At 36.6% G+C, this 19,505-nt stretch overlaps 3 protein-coding genes and 1 long non-coding RNA gene across 5 annotated transcripts; 1 reads left to right on the plus strand and 3 right to left on the minus strand.

Moving 5' to 3' along the window:
* Positions 1-1,443: 1,443 nt before the first annotated feature.
* On the plus strand, positions 1,444-5,881 carry LOC113703736 (growth-regulating factor 4). The gene is made up of 5 exons (XM_027225205.2): positions 1,444-1,812; positions 1,935-2,297; positions 3,180-3,558; positions 5,058-5,527; positions 5,647-5,881. The coding sequence occupies exons 2-5, from the start codon at positions 2,039-2,041 to the stop codon at positions 5,652-5,654; spliced, it is 1,116 nt and encodes a 371-aa protein (XP_027081006.1). The 5' UTR covers positions 1,444-1,812; positions 1,935-2,038; the 3' UTR covers positions 5,655-5,881.
* On the minus strand, positions 5,665-9,784 carry LOC113703737 (cadmium-induced protein AS8). 2 transcript variants are annotated; one of them, XM_027225206.2, is made up of 4 exons: positions 9,625-9,784; positions 8,900-9,146; positions 7,979-8,254; positions 5,665-5,790 (listed from the first exon to the last, which is right to left on the minus strand). In XM_027225206.2, the coding sequence occupies exons 2-4, from the start codon at positions 9,138-9,140 to the stop codon at positions 5,762-5,764; spliced, it is 546 nt and encodes a 181-aa protein (XP_027081007.1). In that variant the 5' UTR covers positions 9,141-9,146; positions 9,625-9,784; the 3' UTR covers positions 5,665-5,761. The 2 variants fall into 2 exon arrangements, with proteins under 2 accessions (XP_027081007.1, XP_027081008.1); XM_027225207.2 differs by lacking the exon at positions 5,665-5,790 and adding an exon at positions 7,039-7,065.
* Positions 9,785-10,904: 1,120 nt separating this feature from the next.
* LOC113705045 (uncharacterized) lies at positions 10,905-12,012 on the minus strand. The gene is made up of 2 exons (XR_003451727.2): positions 11,856-12,012; positions 10,905-11,316 (listed from the first exon to the last, which is right to left on the minus strand). It is a non-coding gene; the product is annotated as an uncharacterized lncRNA (long non-coding RNA).
* Positions 12,013-15,673: 3,661 nt separating this feature from the next.
* LOC113704437 (G-type lectin S-receptor-like serine/threonine-protein kinase At4g27290) lies at positions 15,674-19,271 on the minus strand. The gene is made up of 7 exons (XM_027226340.2): positions 17,966-19,271; positions 17,736-17,840; positions 17,244-17,464; positions 16,886-17,096; positions 16,560-16,797; positions 16,288-16,435; positions 15,674-16,174 (listed from the first exon to the last, which is right to left on the minus strand). Exons 1-7 carry the CDS (start codon positions 19,269-19,271, stop codon positions 15,869-15,871), a joined length of 2,535 nt encoding a protein of 844 aa, XP_027082141.2. The 3' UTR covers positions 15,674-15,868.
* Between the last annotated feature and the right edge of the window lie 234 nt (positions 19,272-19,505).

Genomic DNA, 19,505 nt, shown 5'->3' on the forward strand with positions numbered 1-19,505 from the left:
CATCTTAGATCTTAGCCCAAATTGCACATTAATAGACAACCAAGTAAGCCCATCCCACTCAAATTGCAGGCAGGCATGAGTGCAAAAGCAAGAGTTTTGGGCCTGTCTAGCATCTAAGCTCAATTTTCTCCTACTGTCACAATTCCTCTTTTATGTCCAAGTCCTATTCCTTTTAATTTGGTTGTCTTTTTCATGTTCGATCTAAAGTAGTAATAAATTCTAATACCTTTCATTAACTTTCATAAAAGAGAAAAAGGCAGCAAAAAAAAAAAAAAAAGGACCCTCATCATTTGTTCATTAAAGAATCTTGATTTATCTTTCCTGAATGGAATTTTCCTCGCCATTCTTCTCATAAAATAATTCGACAACATGTGAGAATTGAGAACTTTCATTGTCATGACTCATGAGCTGATGGGTAGATGGAATTTTGCTGCATCATCTGTCCTTTTCACCCTTTTACCTTATCAGAGAAAAACAGAAGTATCACTTCAAAATTTACCATGCAAAAGACAGAGGTATATATAGCTAAAAAGAAAAAGGAGATTTGTAGGGATAAACTTCATGCCAAAGTTTGCCATTGCACTGCTGCCATAATACAGTCACATGAGGTATCTAACATCATTTGCCTTTGGTCACAACAAGACATAATGTACTGCCTCCTCTGACCACTCAAAGCCAACCCCCTTTGCCCCCACCTCTGACCACTTTCTTACATCACCCACTGCTCCCTCTAATCTCAACATCCTTACCATACCTAAACCTTTTTCATTAACATCCTAAATCTCTTTCCATTCCTTTTCTTTTCCCTATTCTTCCTTCCAAAAATTGTTCTTTTTCTTCTACCATATAATTTTGTTCATTTTTCAAAACTCAGCAATTTGACAAAAAAAAAAGGAGGAGAAAAAGATCATATGGACAAAACCTTACCCTTTTCCTCCTCCTATATATATGTCTTTTTTTTTTTTTTTTTACTTTTTGAGTTATTATTCAACTCTGTCGTACGTATGCTTTTGCTGTTGAATTACAAGCAAAAGCTTCCTCATTTTTTAATAACTAGTAATGAATCACCAAATTATTTTTAATTTTCTAGGTTACTTTGTCAATTAGCATTTATGTTTGTGATACATGGACTATTTTGACCTTGTTATTCGATGTACTTGTACTAGTTTTTCAAACAAGTGAATTCTTGTCTGAATTTTAACAATAAAAAATCTCCACAATTTTATTCATTGCTTTAAGACTAAAGGGGAAGAAATAGGTGCCTCTAAACATTTTTAATAAACTCAACCCCTCATTATGAAGTTATATCTTAAAAGAGAAAAAAAAAACAGAAGAAAAAACCAGTGAGAGCTGAGAGTTTCTTTTGAACACTATCATCTTCCTTATGAGTTAAAAAGACAACTGTAGAGACTCTAAACACAATCAAAACTTATCATTAAGCCAAAAGACAAAGAATAAACCACTGTTACTACAACAGAAAAGAGAAATCTTGCCACAGAACTTAAACAAATATGTCAGCTCAAATTGTACTTAACAAACAACAAAAGCCAGCAACAATCCTTTCCCCTCACTCCTACTCAGTACTCGCACACACACACACACACTACACATACTGCACACACTGCAAACACTCAAACACACTGCTCTGCTGCTGTGAGAGAGAGACAGAGAGAGAGAGACTTGCTGTCTTGCAAAATCCTCTCCTTTACTTTTTGGGGTTTTCCCTCAGCTTTTCAGTTTTCCCCTCTCTCTCAATCTCTATCTACTGTACCCACCATGTTTGCCCAAACCCTAGATCTGTCCCCCTTCTAGGTAACCCCCCAGCCACACACAACACACACTTCCACACCTTCATCGACACACACTGCTGCTTTCTCCTTCTCTCTCTTTATATGTAAATTATTCACTATTTTTTTTAATCTTTCTTATTGCAGGTAGCTTTTTTTCTTACTTGGGAAGTTAAATAAAGCAAAAAGAAGAAAAGGGTCTTCATTTTTTCGCCTTTTTTTGTTTTTTGGGGGTAGGGGGAGGTGGGGGGATGAGTGGGACGTCATCGACGTCGGTGGTGACGGTGGCTTCTGCAGGAGGGGGAGGGGTGGGGGAGGGGGTGGGGGTTGGTGCGGGTGGAGGGTGTTATTATCGGCCACCGTTCACGGCGGTGCAGTGGCAGGAGCTGGAGCATCAAGCTATGATATACAAGTATTTAAATGCTGGCTTACCTGTTCCTCCAGAGCTTGTTGTCCCTATCCGCCGCAGCTTTGAAGCCCTTTCTTCTCGCTTCTTCCATCATCCTAGTTGTATGTTTACACTGCATGTTCATCAACTTCTCTATATTTTTGTGCGTGTACATGAGGTAGTGTGTGTATATATTTGCAGCTGGCTAGCTAGCTAGTTAGCTCCGGCGATGAGGTGGCGGTGGCTGCAGCATCTAATGCTAAGGGTTTGAACTTGATTTGTAGGTGGATTAATGAAATGGGGTCTTTTTTATTTTTATGTGTTTTTGGGTGTTGGAGTTTTGTTCCTTCTCTTATGCTTACTGAATATGTTTAAGGTTTTCTTGTAGTAGTGACTGAATTTATGAATTTTTTTTTCTTTGTGGAATGAAGTATCCTATAACTTTTAGTTGGGTGAAAAGCTTAAGTTTTGACATAACCTGAACAATGTGCTGTATATCACTTCTTTCTCTTGAAGGAATGGTATGAGATCTTTGCGAATCTTTACATGCCTCTGTTTCTTTAGTTTTGTGAGTTTGGGTATCAGGAATGAGTTCATTTGTACTGGACGTGAATTTTGTTTGTGGATAATCTGAAACGAGTAGGGTGCATAATCAGGGATTATTTTGATTTTGTTTACTATCGTGGAGATTTTTTTTGGGTTAGGCTTATTGGAATGAACATCTAGATTATCTTTTTGATTGCGGTGCAATTTGGTAGCACACACTTCGTTTTATGTTTTCTTTCTTATCTTTTAATATAGTGGGATGATTTCAGGTATGCAGGGTTCAGGTTGTATGTTTGTGTATTCTGCAAAATTGTTAAACTGAGCATGCCCTTTCTTCCCGAGAATTGCTTTTGATAGTGGCGCTTGGCCTACTTTAATGTGGTCTTGCTTATAGGTTAGAATTTCAATTCCTTTCTGCTATTTGCTTTCAAATCTTAATCTTAGATTGTTATGTGCAGTGGGCTATTGCTCCTACTATGGGAAGAAATTTGACCCAGAGCCAGGTAGGTGCAGGAGGACAGATGGGAAGAAATGGAGGTGTTCTAAAGATGCTTATCCGGACTCCAAGTATTGTGAGCGGCACATGCATCGAGGCCGCAACCGTTCAAGAAAGCCTGTGGAATCTCATTCTGCTTCGCAGTCCTTGTCAACTGCGATGCCACACATGGCTGCTGGCAGCAGCAGCAGCAGTGGAATCTTCCAAAATAGTGGAACTGGAAGCTTCCACAATATGCCCATGTATTCTGTTGCTAACTCGGAGGGTCTGTATTCCGGAAGCAATGTAACAAAGTTTCAGCTTGAGCCTGTGTCATATGGGGGTGATAATAAAGAATATAGGTAACTTGGTGATGCATTGCTTTGTACTCATGATAGTCTTTATTATATAGGTTACTCCATTCTTTGGGTATGTTAATCTCTGGAAATGGCAGTAATCATTGCTTTCTGAACCTATGAGGATCTTTGTTTGCTGAAATGCAACTTATTATTGTGCTGTGTTTTGCTGTCAATATAAATAATATACAAATGTATACGTCAATATGGGTGATTCTTCTGGGTTGAGATGGAGAGGAGATGCAGGATAATTGAACTTGGTAATCTCTTTAATTGCTCCGGATTGTTTTGTTGTCCCATCTCACATGTTGCTTAGATAGTTTTCTCTTAGAACTATTGAAGCTAGCCTTTGAGATGGGCTGAGAAAGATGATAAATATTATTTCAAGATACATATCCTTAACCTACCTGCATAACTTCACCACAGTATTACATTTCATCCTGTCACTAAGCTGCAAGATGCTAAACTTCAGCAGAGTACCGCATTTCATCGTATAACTGAGCTGCAAGATCCAATTATATCAAAATCTGTAATTGGATATCAACTTATCGTCTTAACAGGAAAAAATTTTAAGTGTTGTTTTTAGTTAGTTTGGTCTAATTATTGTAAGATATGTATAACTTAAAATGCAGGAAAGGAGAAGAATAAGGAAATGGAAAGGAGAAGAGTGGCTTATATTGATGCATTCAATGCATTTGGCTCCATCACCAAAAGAAATTTTGCTACTCTTTTGGCGGAACATAATGTTTTCTGATATTTAACTGAAAGAACAAAGGAGACAGTTTTGTATTGTTGGGCAACATCTCATTTAGACATTTGCATGCATCTTTTAGTTATGCTTGTGGTTGGTAAAATTGATTAAAAAAGCCTACTAGGTGCACTGATCCTTGAATGAGTTAAGTGGATTACATTTTTCCTTTGCTAGGGCTACGCTTTAATTTTTTTAATTATTATTTTATTATTATTATAATTTTTTTATGGTTCAAATTTGATATATAGATCATTTTGGTAAAAAGTGAAGCTACCGATTTTGGCTGTACATCATGCGCTTGAACTTTATAGTCCATGCAACAACATTTGGTGGAAAAAATAATTCTGTGGGATTGATGTCTCATTAGGTTGCTTGGTCAAAGTGCTACTTTTACAGAGATGTTTTTGTTCCTTGTATCAGTTAGGAGTACAACAAGGGACGTAGGAATCAGTTAGAAGTACAGCAAGGGAGGTACTTGAATATGATAATAAATACTCCCCAATAGCACACCTATGCTAGAAAGGTTTACTAGTGATAGATTTGAGAGGAATTGATTTGGGGACAGTTCCCTTGAATGCTTTGGATGGATGGATGGATGGATGGGTACTTTTGGTAAATTTATCTCGGGTCTTTATGCAGAATTGACTTAAAACTGTTTAATTCTTTTTGTTGGTCCTGTCTCTTGCAACTGAATTGAGTTGAGCAAACTTTTGTCTGAAGTAGGATGAATGACTAGAGAGATGTTCCGTTGCAGGTATATCCATGGACTGACTCCTGATGCAGATCAGCATAATTTCTCTCCAGAAGCTTCCGGAAGTGTGGGAAGTCTTGGAGTAGGATCTGATGTAGGTAATACATGGCGTCTACTTCCATCCCAAGTTCCATCGAGCCCCATGCTGAAATCTAAAAGTGATGCACATACACTGGGTCACTCCTCCGATCTGCATATTGCTCATGCTTTTGATCCCATGATGGATGCTAGACTGTCGAAACAGCGGCAGCAACATTGCTTCTTTGGCAGTGAGATTGGTTCCCCTGGGCCAGGAAAGCAGGAGCCGCATTCTATGCGTCCTTTCTTCGATGAGTGGCCTACGACTAAAGAATCGTGGTCCAATCTCGATGATGCTGGATCAAACAAGAGTACATTTTCTACAACCCAACTATCTATATCCATTCCTATGGCTCACGCTGAATTTTCTTCAAAGAATTCTCGTTCCCCAGATGGTGAGGAATTCTCTTCTTGGACAAAACATGACCTGCCACGTCTATGATTCCTTACTGAAGTCTTGTATCGTTCTGATCATGCAAATTCTTAGAACTCCCTTTATTTGTGTTGCTCGCAGATGCTTGAGGAAGCTGTCTCTCAGAATAACTCCAATCAACTGATGATGATGATGTTTTTTGTGTACTATTTACTTGGTTTATGGTTCAACACCTTTGTCTTGCGTTGACTTCATGTCACCCCTTTGGTTGGCTACCGACATTCTCTGAAAAGGAAAGTAGGTTTGTTGTAAAATGAAATACATGCAAAGTTTCGGATCCAGAATAAAAGCATTTTATGGCAGTTTTTTCCCAGAATGTGTTTCATTCCTTCAGTTCCTGTTTTGCTGGTTATTTGCCAAAATTATTAGCAAAAGGCCAAACGTGTTGGCACTGATCTTGAAATGTCAGGTCCAGTCTTGAGCAGCAAATCATAACATGCAACTGCTAAATTTGATTAGTACAGTGTTTCTTGATGTACCGTTCTCTTTTTTTTTTTTTTCTAGTTTCAATGAAATTCTTTCCCAGCTACTAGCGTCAGTACTTGCATTTTTTCACTTCTTTATCTTCTTCAAAGATACTGAAGATTACCAAACCCGATTACTTCTGTCAGGTATCTAATCCAATTGGATTCTATTTAGAATCTAAAACTATTGATCCATTTTATAACATTGAAATCGGGCAATAGTAACATAGCCCCATCGCCCCAATTTGACTAAAAAATAAAGAAATAGGGTGAAAGTCAAATAGGATTCTTCAAAATCTACATACTATGACTAGCAATGTGGTAAAAGAAATTCCCAGCATCTCGTAGAAAAAGTATAAACAAGCAACCGCAAGTCTAGAAATTCATTTCGGCCAATTGAATCTTCTCGAACTATGGTCTTCCAACATAAGGGTGGAGTACACAAGGCTACGTTGAACCAAGAAAAGAAAAACATTATAAGTAAAATATTCACTTGAAAAAACAAGCATGAACTATTCATCATGTGACTAGTTTTTTATTTTTCTCCTAATGTACCAAGGTGTTTCGTTTATATGGTTGCCTCCCAGCAATACCCTCCACTTCTTTGAAAAAAATTCTCCTGTCTTTTTCATGAACCTAACGAGCAGTAAGATAACTAGTGCAGCAGACCGATAAAGTTCTTTTTGATATTCAGGAGACAATAGTCACTCAAATTATACTAGTATGATGTTTTGTGATAGAACCGTAATTGTGAAGAATATACTAATCAATAATAGATAAATTTCATCGATCCTGCATTGAGCCCTTGTTGTAAATTAGAGACTCACGGGACAAGAAATAGAGCCCTCATGTCTCTGTATCATAAGTTCACAAGTGCACTTTTAGACTTGTCGTGAAATAAGTACTGAAAGTGTTATGAAAGATCAAAAAATGAAAACTGCCAAGAAGAAGTGTTCTTGGATGAGAACGTCTAATCTGCAATGACAATGATACAAAACATACCACACTCTTTGGGGTCTCTGTCATTCTTTTGAACCTGCAAGTTTAGGATTGATTTTCAATATTCTGAATTTGTTAACAGAAAATAAACATCTGAATAGCTGTAGTGAATGAGCAGTTTGCCATGTAAGAGTATTTGCATGACATTGCTGGAGCATGTCCAGAATTAGCATTTTAGTAGTTTACCACATGCTGGAAAATAGAATGGCCTTCGAATACCTATAGCTTGAGCGGCTTTGTCTCGTGTCTGGTGAGTGCAGGGTGGAGCTACAGTTGGGGCGATTGCCCCACTGACCCCATTGGAGTATCTTAAAATGGTAACATATATAAAATTTTCTGAAGGTTTATGTCTAATTTTCCCCGCTGCCTACTCATCCAGTCAGGCTACAGAGACTTTCAAGTATATCAGTGGGAGGAAGGATCATTCGGAACCAAAGAAGTCTACTCACGTCCCAGTGAACCATGATCTTCTTTAGTCTCATGGTATAAACACGTTATGGAAGGGAGGGTCATTTACTCAAGTATTGCCTTTTTATTGGAAATTTTAGGAAAAAAAAAAGTTTGTGGGTTTTAGTAGTGTTTCAAAATTATAGAAGTCGGAGGTTTAATAGTCATCACATTACTAGCAAAAGTTGCTTGACTAGAGTTATTCAGCATATCATTCATTCTTAAGCTTATATGGCATGCCAAAAAAGGGGACAGGGGGAAGAGATACAACATGTATAATCGTAGAAAATCTTGAATAAAAATGAAAAGAAAGAGGATTGTAGAAATTTAGTTAAACCAGAAGCAATAGATAATGATCCCCTTAGTCAAAATAGAAGTGCATGTTATAAAACCAATTTACTAAGGTTCAAGTGAAAAGTTGATTTTCTAGTTAGTGAATATAACTGTAACATACACAGTCATCACAGGTTATACAAAAACTCAAGTTGACAAGAACAACACACCTTTGTGCGGAGGAAAGAAGTGACTCCTGATTCTTTGTAGCTCGTTCATCATAGGTGTTGAGCTGGAAAAAATTGCGTTTTTCACATTAGAAATGTCCAACATGTTCTCTAAAGGATTTCTGATTCCAAACCCTGGCAACATTTGACTTCCTTTCTGTTGCAATCCAGGGATAGTTCCTCTTAAGTTGGACCAACCATCCCCTGCAACATTTTTCATGCTACGTACACTATTTGATTCAGCAATCCCCAAAGCACCAGTTCTAGCGGCCACAAAAGCTACAGAAACAAATAATCAGATGGTAACTATGGCATTCAACAAGTCTGAAGTCCGTTATCATAAACAACAATTAAGCATCATTTTCTCACAACCCAACAGAGAAGAATGACATCTAACCATAGAGTATCAGCTTGGAAATGTCCAGTTGTATTATACCAATCAATTTAAATAGTAATACAAATACATAAAATATATATAGAGTGCTGATACAATTTACCATGGAGAAGCATCAGGAACCATTATAGGGTTACAAGTGCTCTCTCATACTCATAGTATCGAGGATCTATTTTCATCTGCTTCAGCTCTTTCCAAACATACTGTTGTAACTGCCATTCATAAAATTGAAGATGCTCTTTCAATTTTCATAGTATTCAAGAGCACAAAAGATGATTTGGGAAACAACTTTCTAGCAGCTTTACAGAATTTGTTTTTACACCGTAAATTAAGCTAAATGCAGCGCTGAGTTGCAAAAGAAAACACGTTAAACAGCTTCTAACTATCCAAAAAGCATCAATCAATTGTTCCAAGCATATCCGCAAAGACTTTAGCAGAACATAAACCAAATGCATTCCCACAAGGGACAGTAGTGCACTGCACCAGTGATACATATAAATGACTTTCATCAAAAAAATCGATTAAGGTACCGTTGTAAGGAAGTGTGTAGACATAATTAGCCGGAAGACCAATGCCGATACCGGCAAGAGTGATCCCAACACAAAATCCAGCACCACAACCAGCACCAACATAACCGATCACCTCAGGACCGAAACCAGGTCCCCATCCAACACCACAACCAATACCTAATCCCATGCCCCAAAAGGCTCCTAACGTTGGATGCACTGGATTCCACCGCTGATATCTTCTAAACAACCCCTTGATGATCATTTCCGCCTGCAATCACAACTATATCAAGAACCACCAAGAAAAAATACTGTAAAAAAGATTCTTTTTTTTCTTCAAGAAAAAACAGAAAACTCTCAGAAATAAGTGCAATATCACATTACCTTAAACAACAACCCAATGCAAAAAGACGAGAAAATATAGACTAGTTAAAAAAAAAAACAATTTTTTGAATTGGGATTTTAACTGCTTTTTCACTGAACCCACAATTAAAATCTTTTCTTTTTCACTTTCTCCTTCTTTTCACCTTATTTAAAGATGTGGGTTTGCATCACATTTTGCAGATTAAGGAAAAAATTTTGACATTGCAGAATCTCCAAATTCAATCAAATAGTAGTGTTCAAGTATTTGCTTTTAGCTCAACTTGAATTAAAGAAGCATAAAATGCAGGAAATTTACAGCATTAATGGAACTGAGAAAACAAAAATTGAACAAAGAATGGAAAATATTTGCATAAATTGAAATTTACCGCTAAAGAGTGGGGACCGAAGAAGTTGGAGAAGCGCCAGGAGCCAGTAGCTGTTGGAAGTTGGGACTTGGGGAGAAGTTTTGAAATGGATAAAATAATCGGGGATAAATTAGGAGAGGAACCGGGGCGGAGCTTGAGGCGGCCTTTAGCTTCATCTGTGATGGACAGTGTTGGACCCACTTCAAAATTCCAACAAAATACTTTAATCGAAAAATTGAAACATAAATTAAAAGAAGAAAAGTAAAAAAAAATGGACGAGGGAGAGAAATAAATGTGTTTTTTTTTTCTAATTTTTTTTTTAAGTAGATGAAGGGTAGGATTTAAGAAGCGAAAAGGGGGGAGGAATTAAACATACGGTACTGCTGTTGATTTTTTTATAAATAAAATGATTCTATACTATGCATTTCGTAATTAGATTATAGTTGTATTTGCTAATAATAAAATCTTTTTATTTAGTGAATCAATGTTACTTCTGAACATGCGTCATTCATACCATTCATCATAGTCTCTCTCGGGAGCGAATTTTTATGATTTTATTTGATTTATATACTAATATTGTATGCATTAGCACCCTTACATGCATATTGTATATATAAAAAATAAAATTCAAATTTACATTGAAATTATGTGACATGTATCTAATGCAATAGTATATAAGATTAATTACTTTTATCTTCACGTCTACTCATTTCGACTTTTTTTTTTTATCTAAATCATTTTCTAGAAAAGGAAAAATTAAAAAAGAAAGTTGTAAAAGTTGACATATTTTGATTTTTTGCCTATGATGCATCAATTTTAGAGGGGATGGAGATCCTTTTGAATTCCATAGTTGTTTAAGGAGTGGTTCCCAAATGTCCCTCCCCGTCACAACTGATTTCCTATCCATCACAAGGCAAGTTAGGTCCGCAAAAATGGTTTAAGGCTTTGGAATTACAACCTTTTTCTTCTTTAATTAGTTCCAGCGGTTTGACTACCATGCACACTTATACATGTACAAAGACGGGTAAAATATTTCAATGGCTCTCAAACTGTTACGAAATTTAACTTTTAACTCTATAATTATTAATTGATAAGTTACCCTTCCAACTAATTAAACCATATAATCCTAACCCTTCCGTCAATTTGAGTCGTTATGTTTAACAACTACAGCATAACTTGATCCATAACTTGTAGGGCACAGACTTAAAATGTTTAATCTAACAGTAACTTCTAAAGACCAGATTAAATGATCAAAATAAAGATTCAAGGCCTCTCATCCGTGTACCAAATAAATGCCAATATAGATAACAATCAACTTTATTTCAGGATGACCCAAATCAAACGTACACTGTACTGTGAAAGACAAATACAAGCAAAAGAGTAAAGTGAACAACATCAAGAAAAGTACATATCGGCGCTTAATACATGACATGACTACTGCATATGATTGCTCACATGCTTTATTATTGAAGGCGCCCTACAAATCCCTTGGTTCTACAAGAGATGAAATCAAGTGATAATTATGGAGAAACTAGACACAGCGTTTGCGGCGAAGAAATATGCTATATTCACATCTAGTCTTGCCACAAAGTCGAGTCAGGCACTGGACATTAGTAACGCATGGGAAAGGGCAACGTCCTATAGCTTCAGCTTCAGTCTCAGCTGGTTGGACTCTTGAGGCTTCCACCTTTGCTATTGGTCCCCCTATGACCACTGCAAATGAATTTTGCAAGTTCAGTTCAATAGTTTATAGTTTAAACTACACCAATCATATTGGTTTATATGGTTGTTCGTTTTTCATTGTATCTCAAGTTATTTATTTCGAATGCCTAATGTCCCTGTAGATCATGAGCAGTTTCTATGTCTTCACACTAAAATTTTCAAATAAGATTTAGCAATTTAAGATTAAACAAGATTAAACTTAATAATGATCATTAGGCCTCAATAGTTACTGAAGTCCCATGTCAACGTGACTGTGCTTGTTTAGCGTGTCTGTGTGCTATGGTTGAACCAGAAGTTCATGAGATATGCAAAAAGCTCGGTGAGGAAGTCTAACATCTGCGTACAGAATAGAATATAATTGAGAGCTTTTAGAATTTCAGTGGAATATAAAATGATTTCTAAAATCTTATAAGCAGCGGCAAATTCTGCATTTTACAAAGATATGTATATGTAAGAACCACCTTAACTTTCATGGGATGTGGAAACATTTTTCTTTAATTTGTGTGTGCATGCATGAGGGAAAGACTTACACGAAGCAATCACAAAGAAAGCAAATAGTATCAGCTTTTTTGATGCTTTCTCCATTTCTTCTCAATGCTGAATTTTAGAGCTACAAATGACTGGCTAGAGATCTCCTAGGCAAGTCTGATGGTTCAAGTCTCAGTTCACAGAGCGGTATATATAGGGCAGAAAAGTGTGGTTGCTTCTTTTCTGCACTTTCAATAATTATAAATTCGTAGTTGATGCTTCGCTTCGCAGTATATATCACATGGGCTACATCCACTAAAAATAAACCCCATCAGCCATTCTGAACAAGAAACAAGTGGTAGTAAGCAAGACAAAAACCTGTGTGTCAATCCTAGTCAGGTTTTGTGATGGATTCAAATTTTTTTCTGTGAGTAAATATATCGGAATAATGTAGTTCCAATGGTTTGGTTTCCATGCACACAAAAATATATAAGTAGATGAGCTACATCAAAGCAACGAGTTAGCATTACATTTAATAAGTAGATGAGCTACATCAACTAAGATTAGGTCTTAATAGTTATTGAACTCTTCACACAAAAATTTTCAAAAGTAAGGAGTTGTTACGAGTAAAATTTGAAAAGATTTAGCAATTTAAGATTAAATAAAATTAAGCTTAATAATGATGTTTAGGTCTCAACAGTTATTGAACACCGAAGTCAACATGCATGTCCGTGCCTCTTTAATGTGTTTGTGGGCATTGGTGAAACCAGAATTTGAGATTTGCTGGGTATAAGACAGGTAAAAATAGTAGAATTAAGGGGGCACTCTTAAAAAAAAAATTGCAGACTAATTCACGAACGACATATACTACTTTTGTTATAGATTTTTACATGCAAGATTAAAAAGCCATCGATGGAAATTTGCAAAAGTTGATGGATTTAACAAAAAAAAAGGTTCTTTCACTGTGGTCCTCTCAGTAGGTACCCTTATCCATACTATATATATATGTGGCATATAATCAACAATATGGAAGAGTCATTTAAAATCTAGGAAAGCATGCAAGCAAGAAATTAATGTTGTCACCTACCCCCAAGAAAAAGAAATGAATATTGATACGTATCTTCTTACATTTTAATGTAGTACAGCATGATGGTTCCATTTTTATGTATTGATTGCTTCATTAATGTTGACATGGATACGTATCTAACACTCGGGCTCTCACCACCAATTGTTTTGGATAGCAAGTTATTTACATCAATTTATTTTTTGTATTATAAATATACTTTTAATCATATTTTTACTTTACAGGTGTCATATCAAAAAAGTGTCACACAATCGCATCGGCCAGAATGGAATATATTTAATTTCATTAAAAATTGCTACAATATTTTATAAAAAAAAATTATTCTAAATAATCTCCTATCCGACAACACAGTTGCATTGGCCAAAATGGAGTATATTTGGATAAGGGGCAGGAGCGGTCATCAGATGGACCGCTCCTGAGCTGTTCACGGCCAGATTTTAGCCCCAAGAAAATGTACGATCTAGATCATTTCTTGTGCTTCATTTTTAATAACGAGTGTGGGGCCCACAAAAATTTATTCTAAAGTTACACATTGTACAAATAAAGTTACGCTGTGTGCAAAATGCACAAAATCGTGTATATTTTCGTTGGATGAGAGGGCAGCTCCTCTGGCGCGAAAGATAAAGCGCCATATATATCATTCACATCTGATGTGATGTGGCGGTGGAACCCGCTTGATAACATGGCAATGTAATTTTAAACAAATCTATCATTTTGTGGGAAAGGTTTGATAGACAACAATAATTTCATTTTTATTTTGGAATAATTTCACAAACCTCACCTAAGATTTTTACAATTTCACTCGGCTCCTTTTAAGTTTAAAAAATTACACTAACCTCCCTTGGTGTGATAATATGACTATAATGTCCTTCACTTAATACATAATTCACAATACAATGCAAGGATTAAATAAAACCAAGAAAAAGAAACCCTATCTCTTCTATTCTCCATCAACACCATTCTTTCTTTCTTCTTTTCTTTCACTCTTGTAAGCAACGATTCTTTCTTCCTTTCTTTTATTATTTCTTTGCCTTTCCTTTCCTTTTACTTTTTCTCTATATCCACATCTCTGTTTATCTTAATGATGACCTACTATAGCATAACCATCATTGTTTACTTGATGAATATGGATCTATTTTACTTGCTGAAGCAGATTTCACTGTCAACTAAAATGAAATGAATATGTTTGTAGTGATGATAAATAAATAAATAATGCAATTGATAACTAAAACGCATGGAAGATGAGGGATTAGAGGGAAAATTGTTGGGTTGATTATTATCCTGAAAACATGTATAGGATGTTAATAAATGTATTTGATTTTCTTTACTTAATTAATATTGTTGGTTGTGGTTTTGTTATGGATGGCTTTATTCTGTTTTACAATGTTAATATATATTTCTATGGAGGTCGGAGTATTATTCTACTGGTGGTGGTAGGTTAGATTATTATTTATTTTGCGACAGTGCTAGGTATTGAATTGAAATTTAGAGTGTGAGTTTAGTTGTTGGTTATCAAGGGAGAATTGATTTTTCAAAAACATTTAGGCTGGGATGATATTACAAGACATATGTTGGGATTTTTGGAGTCGTTGAAATTCTTGAACTGTTCAAACTATTTGCTTAGTAGGTTTGGCGCATGTTTGGAAATAATTAGATTTTGTGTTGGAATTTGAAGTGTTTGCTTGGTGGTGGATAGGGGTGGCAATCGGGTCGGGTTCGGGTTGCGCGGGTCGGGTTGAGGCTTAAGTATAACAAGGAACCTGCTGACCCGAACCCGACCCGTCAACCCGAAACGGGTCAGGGTACCTGACACGAACCCGAAAATTTCGGGTTGGGGGGTCGACCCGAAACTTAATTTTAATTTATTAATTTATCACTGTAATTTCTAATAAAATCAATTTTTCACAAAATTAATTACATCATCAAGTAATAAAAATTTAAATAAATAATTTCAAACCAAATCTAAAATAAATTAAATACCATAAAAGTGTTTTATCCCAAACCAAATATAAAATAAATTAAAACAGCATAAAAGTAAAAAATAACATAATATATTATTTGTCCAAATATAATAATTTTAACTTCACACAAGTTAAATAAATTCATTTATGATTAAGTAATTAATGCCTTTGGAAAAAAAGAATGATTTAGTTTAGTTAGATAAAATAATTTTAATGTTTATTAAATTAGTTTTAATTCGTAAACGGGTCACATCGGGTCATATCAGGTCACCACGGGTTGACCCGAAATTGACCTGTTTTCTTTTCGAGTTCATCGGGTTCGACCCGATTCTGACCCGAACTCCCGAAACCTCAACCCAAACCCATTAACTTCGTGTTAGGTTCGTGTCGTGTTTTCGGGTCGTGTCAGGAATTGCCACCCCTAGTCACAAGGGCGGGGAATTAACACGTAGGATTGGTTGTCTGCAGACATGAAGTCAAGCATCTAGAAGACCGCCTTCATGCCACTAGCCATTTGGTCCAGTGATCATCACCCTCTTTGGTGATGTTGGAGGTCAGGGGTTCTACCCTACCTCCCTCAAATTTACTACAATATGTGGCTGGTCTTAGTTGACCATCTCCCCTTATTCTTTGCCCTAGATCCTAGCTATATTAGGTTATAGGACATTTATTGTTGTCCCAAAAAAAAAAAAAAGAGCGCCTTCAGGATTCCAATGGGTTGGTAAGCGTACTAAGGACCACGCCTTCAAGAGCCTAAGGTTAAAGGCGCTCAATGCAACATATGTAATGTAGTATACAAGCTAGTGTAATGCCGAGACCCTTGAAGGATCACGCCTTTTGCTCCAATCCAAATCCATTGAACATGAAGCTGGGAATTACTCCCCCGGCTTCCTCAGAGAATTAAGAAAAACTATGTTTTCCGAAACAGAATATTTGTCTGATTTCCCTTTTAAGCAGCCATTTGTTACAAAGAATGACATTGCTCTTGAATCATGCTTCATATTGTACAAATGGAAGGAATGGCAACTAATCATCTTGGTTCTAATGAGGAAAAAGTCAGTCCATTAACTGAGACACTTTGAGCATTGCTTGAGGTTGAGTTGGCCTTGATCACATTTCTCCTTGCTACAAAAGCAGGTTGTTTTGGTGGGGGAAGAGCTACAACTTCATTGCAAAGCATTGAGACAACATTGGACATGGTAGGCCGATCATTTGGATTTTCTTGCACGCAAAGAAGTCCTATGTTGATGCATCTTAGTACAGCAACAGCAGGAGGAGAACCTAGTGATGGATCCAGTAATTCCAGTGCGCGATTGTGAATCCACAAGTCCCAAGCCTGTATTGATCAATAACAGTTTCCATAAGCATGTTTCAATTTTGATTTTCAGCTAGGATTGCGAGGATTCACAAAGAAAAGAGAAACATTTGTTTTTTAAATTTCTTTCTTACATGTCCGATAAGATTAAGGGCGTTGCTGTTATAAAAGCCAGTGTTCTTCTTGCCACTCACTATCTCAAGCACCAAAACACCAAAGCTAAACACATCGGATTTGATGGAGAAAATGCCGTCCAGTGCATACTCAGGGGCCATGTATCCGCTAAATTAGCCATAAACAGGAAATTTGTGAGTAAATCAAGAAGTCTAGCCTTCCATTCTATTATATAAATACATTAAAGGAGTTGGTAACTGGTGCAGTAATGAAGGTTTTCTTTATTACTTACTAAGTTCCAACAATTCTTTTAGTGTTTGCTTCTGAATTATTGCCACCAAATATCCTTGCCATGCCAAAATCTGATATTTTGGGGTTCATTTCACTGTCTAAAAGAATGTTACTAGCTTTGAGATCTCTGTGGATTATACGCAATCTGGAATACTGATGCAGATATAAGAGCCCTTGAGCAATCCCTTCAATGATGCAAATACGAGTCTCCCATTCTAGTGACACTTGTTTCTTGGGATCTGCAAGTAGTTGTTGATCATAAGGAATACCAGAATACAACGTATTAAATAGAACAGATGGGGAAATCATTCTAGGAAGAACACTAACCAAACAGGAAAAAATCTAGACTTTTGTTGGGCATGTACTCATAGACTAGGATATTCTCATCCTGCTCAATACAACAACCTAAAAGTCGGACAAGATTCCTGTGCTGCAGTTTCGCAATCAATAGAATCTCATTTCTGAATTCTTGAAGCCCTTGTCCTGATCTTGTTGAAAGCCTCTTTACTGCTATCTCTTCCCCCTTCAGAGTTTTGCCCTATTTCACAAGAGGAGATAGGGAAAAAAATAAAAAAAGTTGCACACCACTGCTTAAAGTGTTATTCTGTGTGTAAGGTATATTGGAATGCCAAATATTTTCTGAACTTCACAATAGAAGCCCTTCAATTCAAGCATTTGATCTTACCTTGTAGACTGGTCCAAATCCTCCCTCCCCGAGCTTATTGCCTGCTGAAAAATTGCTTGTGGCAGCAGAAACACTTGCATAGCTGAATAAAGGTAGATCAAAATCATTCTTACTTCCTTCCCTTGCATTGTTTACATTCTTCACTTGATTATCTATTGCATGGTTGCTGGAACTAAAATCAAATGATAATAAATCCTGGCTGGAGTCTTTCTTCCCGTGACCTGTTTCCATGATAAAAGAAATATTTACTGTGTCTGCATTTGTTGACAGGTTCTGCAATCGCCAATTGCAACAGGTATATAATTGCTATTTTCTCCTAAACTAATAAGTAAATTAGCAAAAGATATTACTATAACGAATTGATCTTTTTTATTTTTTAATCTGTATCTGTAGTTTTGCCATTGAGTACTGTCCTAATATTAGCAGGTTTTCCACTTCAATCTTGAAGAAGAAAAGCATGCGATTGAAGAGTGTGATCTATAGTATGTTTACCTCTTCTCTTGATCTTCCTTGCTCCGAAAATTAGGAGTCCTCCTAAAGCAGGTCCAACCAATGACACCACCACTGCTACAATTACCATCAATCTCTTTTTGTCACCTGGAATTTATCATAAAAGAGTTATCGTTCTATAATCAATCCAAAAAAAAAACCCCCCATCTTGTAAAGTACAAGTGTGACGAAATTTTCTGCATAAAATAATTTTACTCATAGCCGACACAGACCTGAATCATCTTGAAGTTCAGAGTTTGCAACTTTCACATAGAGATCTTGTCTGTTGTTAACAACATCAGAGACTTGCTTTAAATTCAGTAGAGCTCCACTCCACATTGAGCACAAACTACCAACATTGGCATAAGCTATACAGAAGCAATTCTCCAAGCAAGCTGATTTGCATTCTTCCACAGTAAGCTGCTGTTCTTCCGAGTTATCAGGTGGATTCAAGTTTGAAATTCTTAAAAATCCATGCTTCTTCCCTTTTGGTGAAGTATCGTTTTCGCACAACAGAGGGGCTTTCCTTTCACAACCACGCATTCCACCATTTATCCTGTCATTTTCATTTGAAAATGGAACAAAACCTTGCAAACATGTGCAAGAGGATGGTGAACTACTGCTGGAGTAACTGAAATCCCCACAATATGCGTAAACATTGGATTGTTCCCTAGGTAGAGAAAAAGTTTCACTCCACGTTTGGTGGCAAAGCAAAGCTGTAAGCTGTTTGAGCTGTCCAGATACATCCATTACTAGTCTTGATAGTATGATTTTATTGAAGAGAGAGTAAGTGTAATAGGTCTCATTTGGGGTTGAGACCAGAGTGAATTTAGATGTGTAGCTGAATTCAGGAACAGATGCAAAAACTTCACCTGTCCAGGTTCCAGTACTATTGTATCTTTCAGACATGTTCCATTCCAGGAACAGCTGACCTCCTGATGTATCTTTGTCCATCACAAAGGAGTAAATCCCAGGTGAAGGATCTTCTGAATTTTTCCATGAAATAAGACGTTGCCGTTCCCAAGATGAAGTAGGAAGTATCCTCAAGCCCAATTTGCCTTCAGGAAGCCATGTATCAGTAGGATAATCAAAACTTTGCCAAAAGATTGTAGATGGCTCTGAACTTTCTCTGAGTACAAAGTTTCCAGTGTTAAGAAGCACTGCTTCAATTGAACTTGGTTGTGATAGTACCAAATTTGTTGACCACAAATTTTCAGACTCATCACGCAATACTAGATTGCCGTCCTCAGATATCTCAAGCTTTGAACTCCTGGAAGTGTTAGATATTGGTTTTTCTCTATTTGCTACCCAGACCGTGGTCTTTTCTGCAAAGTCTCTGTACCAGATGCCTACATAGGTGTTGTTAGACTTTCCTGTTGAAAAGAATCCCAACTCAAACGTTCCATCTTGTGATACAATGGTTTGTGATCCTGAAAGACTCTGGCCAAAAGAAATGGTTTCCACTGCAATGGACGAACAAAATTTAACTGCAAAGCATAGAAGCAGAAAATATACAGCAGAAAATATACAGAATACCATGGTATTATAACTGCTTTTCTATACTAATCAGTCTTGATTTGGAACATTTTATACCCGAACTAGAAGGTTTTAAATGTTTTAAACTCAATATATAAAATATAATCAAAACTGTGGGGTATCAAGAATCTCGTACAACTGAAGAAATTGTGATGTAACTGACATATATGTTATTTCCATTGACTTCAAATCAAGGACATTTGTCATTTGTGTTTCTCGTTTTCTGAATTTCCAAGT

This window comes from Coffea arabica, chromosome 8c, assembly GCF_036785885.1.
Source record: "Coffea arabica cultivar ET-39 chromosome 8c, Coffea Arabica ET-39 HiFi, whole genome shotgun sequence".
In the NCBI taxonomy this organism is placed as follows: Eukaryota; Viridiplantae; Streptophyta; class Magnoliopsida; order Gentianales; family Rubiaceae; genus Coffea; species Coffea arabica.